This window comes from Lepus europaeus, chromosome 10 (assembly GCF_033115175.1).
Source record: "Lepus europaeus isolate LE1 chromosome 10, mLepTim1.pri, whole genome shotgun sequence".
Taxonomy (NCBI): domain Eukaryota; kingdom Metazoa; phylum Chordata; class Mammalia; order Lagomorpha; family Leporidae; genus Lepus; species Lepus europaeus.
Window position 1 is genome coordinate 20,757,526 of NC_084836.1, and position 7,428 is coordinate 20,764,953.

A 7,428-nucleotide genomic window follows, 5' to 3' on the forward strand; every position below is an offset into this window, starting at 1 on the left:
ATTTAATAAAAAATTATTTGAGGGCAAGAGAGAGGGCATTCCCATCCTGTAGTTCACTTTCCAAATGCCTGCAACAACTGGGGCTAGAGTAGGCCAAAGCCAGAGGCAGGAAATTGAATCTGTGTTTACCATGTGGGTAGCAGGAATCTAGTTATTTGGGTCCTTACTGCTGCCTGCCAGGGTCTGCATTAGCAGAGGGCCGGAATCACAGCCGGGAGCTGGAAATCAAACCCAGATAACCTGGTAGTGGATACAGGTGTCTCTTAACTCCAGGCTAAATGTCTGTACCCATGCTGCCTTGATTACCAACTTGCTTTGGACTAAGTTTTGAAACTGGGTTATTTGAGTCTCTTCAACCCTGCACTTTTTTCAGGATTCTTTGGATTCTTCTGGTTCCCTTGTGTTTCCATATGAATTTTAGAATCAGCTTGATAATTTCTACAAAAAAGCTAGCTCAGATTTTAATAGAGATGACATTAAAACTGCGGATCAATTTGAGAGTATTGCCATCTTAACACTATTGTATCTTAATTTACGGACTTGAGATTTTTTACATTTACTTATATCATCTTTAATTTCTTTGAAGAGTTTTTTTTTAGTTTTTAGAGCAATATAAATTTTGCATTTTAATTATTAAATTTTTTCCTAAGTATTTAATCCTCTTTGATGATTTTTAAAAAAATGATTGATTGATTTGGAAGTCAAAGTGACAGAGAGAGATCTTCCATCCACTATTTCACTCTCCATATGACTGCCAACAGCCAGGTCTAGGCCTGGCCAAAGCTAAGAGCCAGGAACTCCATCTGGATCTAGGGCCATTTTCCTCTGCTTTCTCAGGCTCATTAGTAGGGAGCTGGTTTAGAAGCGGAGAAGCCAGGACTTGAACTGGTGCTCTGGTACAGGATGCCAGTGTTGCAGGTGGTGACTTAACGTGCTGGGCCACAATGCCAGCCCCAATAATATTTTTAGTATAATTATTAATTTCATGTTCAAAGTCTTCATTACAAGTATATAGCAATACAATTTATTTACCTATGTTTATTTTGTTTATTTCCTACAAAGTTCTAAACTCATTCAGTAATTCTAATAGTTTTTTGTTGATTCCTTAGGTTTTTGCTTTTTTCCCCCATATACAAGATAGTATCATCTATGAGTAGAGAGATTTTTGTTTTTCTTTTCCAAATAGGTAGATTTTCTTTTTTTCTTGTCCAGTTGCTATGGCTAGAACCTCTAGGACAGTGTTGAATTGATGAGAACCAACATCATTGTCTACATTTGAGGAAAGAAAAGTGTGCAGTTGTTCACTGTTTAGCAGCTGTGGGGTATTTATAGATACCCTTTATCAGATTGAGGAAGTTCCACTTCTCCTGGTTTACGTCATTTTTACCATGAAATGGTGTGGGATTTTTTCAAATATTTTCTCTGTATCTGTTGTGATCATGTGGCTTTTGTTTTTTATTCTATTAACATAATATATTTTTTTAACTTTTATTTAATGAATATAAATTTCCAAAGTACAGCTTATGGATTACAATGGCTTCCCCCCCCCCCCTATATATTAACAAAATATATTAAGTTAATTGATTTTTATGCTAAACCAACCATGCCTTCCTGGAATAAATTCCACTTGGCCATGATGTATAATTTATTTTTATATGTTGTTGGTGTCACTTTGCTGATATTTTGTTAAGGATTTTGTGTCCATATTCCCAAATATAGTGATCTTTGTTTCCTTTTCTTGTGATTTCCTCATCGGATTTTGGTAGCAGACTTCATAGACAGAATTTTGAAGGGCTCCCTCTGTTCTGTTTTTTGGGAGAGTTCATAAAGATTTGGTATTCTTTAAGTATTTGAAAATAATTTACAAATGAAGCCTTTTGACCTGAGCTTGTCTTTGTGGGTAGTTTGTTGATTACTGATTTGATCTTTATCCCCTATAGTTCTGCTAAAATTAGCATCTTAAGTACATTTGAGTAGTTTGTATTGACCTAGGAATTTGTCTATTTCTTCGAATTTATCTATTTATTGACATATAGTTTTTACTTTATATTCATTTTATCTCTGTAAAGTTAGTGCTAATAATTCCTATTTTGCTTCTGATCCTAGTAATTTCTCATTTTCTTAGTTAATCTAACTATAGGAATGTAAATATTGTATCTTTTCAAGAAATGAACTTTCCATTTTACTGATTCTTCTCTTTTTTATTTCATAATTCTGTCTTCATACTAATATAGATATATCATTTTTAAGTTAGTTTTTCATAATAGAATTTTAAAAGGTTAAGGTATTTGGAAATGTTATCTGAGCATTTTATTTATTTGGTCAGATTCTCACATGCTTAACACTGGAAGTGATTTGAAAGAAAATGTCAAAAGTGATTCAGCGCTGCTGACCAGTGGACAGTCTGATCTGAAGAAGCAACGTAGTGTCACTCAAGCCACTCAGACAAGTCCTCAGTCAGTTAATGTTCCTGAGTTCTCTTTTGACTTTACTAAGGAACAGGTAACAGGAAACTTAATTCAAATTCAGTTTCAACAATTAAAAAATAGATGTTAAGATACAAATATTTAAAATGTTGTTTTCTTACTGAAATAATTGGTATTGTGCCTAGGCACTGTGCTAAATGCTGTGGTTACTGTGTAATTCCCTTCAACCTCTCTGCAGTTCTTTCCATATTTTCGTGGTTTTCACCTCTAAAGTTCTTTTCTGTTACTCTTAAAGCAATGTTCAAGTGCATATACAATATAGTTGTACTTAATATTGCTTAACAAACTTTTTTTCATATTGCTACACTTACTTTGTACTTTTTTTTTGTACATTCACTTTGGACATCCTGTCCCTGTCTATTGAGGAGCTTGGCATCTAGTGGCAAAGACAAGTGTGCAGTCAGTGATCACAACATACCATGTCAAGTGCTATACTACAGGTTGGTGGAAGTATAGGGAATTAACCTAACTTGAACTGTAAGGGAGAAATTCTTCAACTAAGGCTAAAAGAAGTCCGAGAATTCTTTGCAGTTAAAAGCGTATACTTTAATGTATCTGGGTAAATGCAGAAACTCCTTGATTTTATCATACCTTCATACTTACAGTGCATGGAGTGGATCCAAGAAGATAAAAAACTTGAACTAAGTCTTAAAGAAGGGAGGGGAAACTTCTTGACCATATAGATGGAAAAGTCTAGTGGTATGTTCAGAATATTCTGTCTGGCGCTCAGGAGAGGTTTGTTATGGTTGGAGTCACAGGATTAGATGAGATGATCCAAAAGAGTGATTTACATGACAAGAGAAGACTAGCTCTGAGATCTAATAGATTGTAAAAATGTAAAGGTCTTTTATTTTTAAAATAGAAGAAAATATGAAAAGAGTGTAGGTTGAGAGGGATAAACCTCAAAGAGTTGAGTCATGAAAGCCACAAAAGAGTGAGAGATGTACAAAAGAACAGATCAGCAGGATCTAAAGTCTCAGAAAGATCTAGAGAAACGAAATCACTGTTAGATTTGGAAATTGGGAGTTAATTTGTGTATTAAATTCCTGGGCCAAAATTAGGAACATTTTTAATTATGCAGTTTTCAGCTCAAATGGACCTTCACTATCAATGAGTATGTTTACTATCTTAAATATTATACCTTTGTATACTGTCTAAATAGTTTATGCTTTCTAAAAATGATTAAATTCTTTTTTTTTTTCAAATTTATCATTTCAGCTCATGGAAGAAAATGAATCTCTTAAACAGGAACTGGCTAAAGCTAAAATGGCTCTTGCAGAGGCTCACTTGGAAAAAGATGCTCTTCTTCATCATCTAAAAAAGATGCCAATTGAATAGCAAAAATGGCAGTTAAAACTTGCATTACAGCTTTGGAGAAGGAAGGTTATATTTATTATGTGGATGTTACCAGTTACTGGAAAACTTGATTTTCCATAAAAAGACAATAAAATGAAATGGAATGTGGTAAAGTGATGACTATTCTATAGGTAGTATAGGTATGGATATAGGTACGGGTGTTAAATTTTTTGATTATTTTTTGTTTTGGGGTTTAACACTCTTTTAAGCTGGTACGATGATCTAGGGAAGTCAATTCATATTGTAAAATAATTTCATGTCTAATGAAAAGAAGATGTCATTTCCTAATTTTGATATCTCACTACACACATTTTTTGAAAAGAAAATTGAAAACTTATTGTGTTCACATAATTGCTAAAGTTATTTCTCACAATTTGTTAATAATTTATTATTATTTACAAGGATTCAAATGCTCATAGGGCTAATATAAAATAAAAGGAAGGTGGTATACATTTTAAATGTTATTAAAATTATGTGCTTAAATCTGTGATTATTTAATTACTATAAAAAGCCCAATCAAATTAACTAATTATATAATTAAAGGGTTTTCGAACTCCGGAAAATCATTACCCTACTGAACTTACTAAGTAACTTAAAAATGTTTAAAAAAATAAAAAAGAAAAACTTTAAATGATGGGTAAACCGTATAAGTGGAAACTATAATTTTCAATGAGAAGATGGTACAGATGTAAAAATAAAAAGCACAAAGTGTAAAAAAATCAAATTAATAGAGTTTATGGCCAAGTGATTTAAAAAGCATTACTTGTACATTCCTTTAAACATTTATTGCTAGAAGTAAAAGAGTAATTTAATCTGCTAAATTTGGCAGCATTTGTAACTGTAAAACTTTTAATTAATACTGTTTATATTATTTCTTTATTATGCCTCTTTAAGGAAAATGTTTTTGGAGAATTTGCTTTACATGCACATAAAACAATTTCATAGCATTCTTATAGTATAGTATCATATTAAGTGTTTGCACATACTGAATTTATAAAGCTAGTTTTGATTAAAGTTCTATGTTATATATATATATATATACAGTCTTATATTATGAGAGTCATTGGTACATTTTGAATTCTATTTTCTAGGGATTAAGGTTGAAAACATGAGAGATAATTTCAATCTTGCATTATGAAATAAAAATACATGAGTGTTTAAGAAACAGAGGCTTTTAAAGATTTTAAATATATTTCTGATAGAATTAAACTAAGTGGTGTCTATTTTAAAATTCACAATCTTAAATATATCCAAGATAAGACATCAAACAGCTGGACTATTCTTTAAGATACTTGAAAATTCTAGACCTCATTGTAACATTTTATGGTGCTTTGCTTCTTTGGCATGACTTCTGTAGCCATCCCTGTATCTGAATGCTTGGGAGAATACATATTTCATTCACACTAAGTGTTGCAGTGATTTAAGTTTTATTGAAAACAGTATTTCATTTCTCTTTCTTCTGTGTCATCCATTTTCATTGACATAACTTAAAAATACTCACTGTTTTGGTAACAAAATATAGACAAGAACAAATTAAATTGTTAATACTTGACCTCAAGATATGTTTAAAATCCTGTTAATGTAAAACTATATAATATCCTTAGATTAAATACAAAGGTCTAATGAAAAGATTTAAAATGTATAGCTTATGTCCTAAGTGGAAAACTCTTCATTGGTAGACATGTATTCAGCAAAAGCAGTCTCTATTGTGGAAAAGGACTGGTGGGACCTTAACTTTGGAGTTTACAGTGTTTTTCAGGACTGAGGTGTTCTACATACAATTAAATTTTTTCTGATTATTTAGTATTATACAAGCCAGATGTTTTCCTTATTCTTAACTGTATTTGGCTTTCCCAAGAAAATCATATAAATAGTAGAAAGGATAATATACTGAATATTATGTATGCTTTGTTTTTTTCCAGTAGAGGTTGGAAATTCACAAAACACTTCCAAAAACATCATATTATATAATTTCCAAAGCTAACCCTGTGAGATAGATCTATATAATCCAATTATTAGAAGTTTAAAAAAAGTACCCTAAGACTCAGCAAGGTCAAGTGACTTGACTAAAATCACAATTAGTACCCTGGTCTTCATGCTTTAATTTTAGCTTGGCCATTGATTGATGATGTTGCCTGGGCAGGGATAAAGAGGGGAGGAAGGAGGAAGCATTGTCTTAGCCCTGTTTTCCTTTCAGAGATGACCCTGATACTTTTAATTGTGTGTGTGCTTGCACGCGCATGTGCAATGTATGTTACCTTGTGTGTATCATTGGAACTACTTAGAAGATAATGGAACAATTTTTGTTTCATTATGGAAACCCCAAGCTATTTAGCAGTGCAAAAAATACAGGAATAATTTTTTTATGGGATTTCTATTTTTATTTATTTTCATCTACATGACAGGTAAAGTGATGGGGGAGCAGAGGTTTCAGACAGACAGATATTTCATCTTTGGGTTATTCTGCAAATATCCAAACAGCCAGAGCTGCCAGGATGAGGCCAACGGTGCAGAACTCTATATAGCTCTCCCATATGGGTTACAGGTACCCAAGCACTTAAGCCATTATCTGTTGCCTCCCAGGATGTATTAGTGGAAGCTGGAGCTAAATGATCCCAGGCAGTCTGATCAGGAATAAATTTTTAATAAACTACTAGTGTTTTTTAAAAAAACTGAGCATCAATTAGAAATAAAGTTGTCATACCTTGAATTGTTTTTTGTTCAATCTCTAGTAGGGAGATGTTAATGACTGGGGCAGATAGTGTAATTTGCTTTATATTTATTTTTGTTTATCTTTGTTTTAGGCTTTTTTCCTTTATTTTTCATTGGCAAGTTAAAATTGAATTAATTTACAATATACACTATGATATTTTGATTTATGTTACATTGTAGAATGGCTGCATCAAGCTATTTAATTTATGTATTACCTCACATACTTTTTTGTGATGAAAACACTTAAAATTTCTCTTAGCCACTTTAAATATAGAATCTATTGGGTTTTTTAAATATTCATTATTTTTATTTGAAAGAGTTACAGAGACAGTACGAGACAGAGAGAAAGAGAGGTCTTCCTATCTGCTGGTTCACTCCCCCAAATGGCTGCAACGGTTGGAGCTAAGCCAATCTGAAGCCAGGAGCCAGGAGCTTCTATCAGGTCTGCCACATGCGTGCAGGGGCCCAAACACTTAGGCCATCTTCCACTGCTTCCCTACACGCATTAGCAGGGAGCTGGATTGGAAGTGGAGCAGCCGGAACATGAACCAGTGCCCATATGGGATGCTGGCACTGCAGGTGGCAGCTTAGCCTACTACACCACAATGCCAGCCCCTAGAATCTATCATTATTAAACATAGTCATATTGATATATAGTACACATCTTGAACTTATTCCTCCTAACTGAAATTTTGTGTTCTTTGACATGTATCTTTCTACTTCTCCCATCCCTACCCCAGCATTTGGTAAGCACTGTTTTACCCTCTGTGCCTGTGAGTTCAGTTTTTTGCATTCTGCAATAAGTGGTAAGATCATCCACTAATTTAGCTTTCTGTGCCTGACATTTCATTTAACATAGTGATTTACACGTGTA

At 33.1% G+C, this 7,428-nt stretch overlaps 1 protein-coding gene across 2 annotated transcripts in view; it reads left to right on the forward strand.

The window, feature by feature from the left end:
• BLTP3B (bridge-like lipid transfer protein family member 3B) overlaps positions 1-6,687 on the forward strand; it is a 134,678-nt gene extending 127,991 nt beyond the window's left edge. For both annotated transcript variants that reach the window (XM_062203072.1, XM_062203071.1), the window contains 2 exons: positions 2,327-2,502; positions 3,705-6,687. In XM_062203072.1, coding sequence (XP_062059056.1) covers positions 2,327-2,502; positions 3,705-3,824 — 296 coding nt within the window. In that variant the 3' untranslated portion in view covers positions 3,825-6,687. The remainder of the gene's footprint in view (positions 1-2,326; positions 2,503-3,704) is intronic.
• The last annotated feature ends 741 nt before the right edge of the window (positions 6,688-7,428 follow it).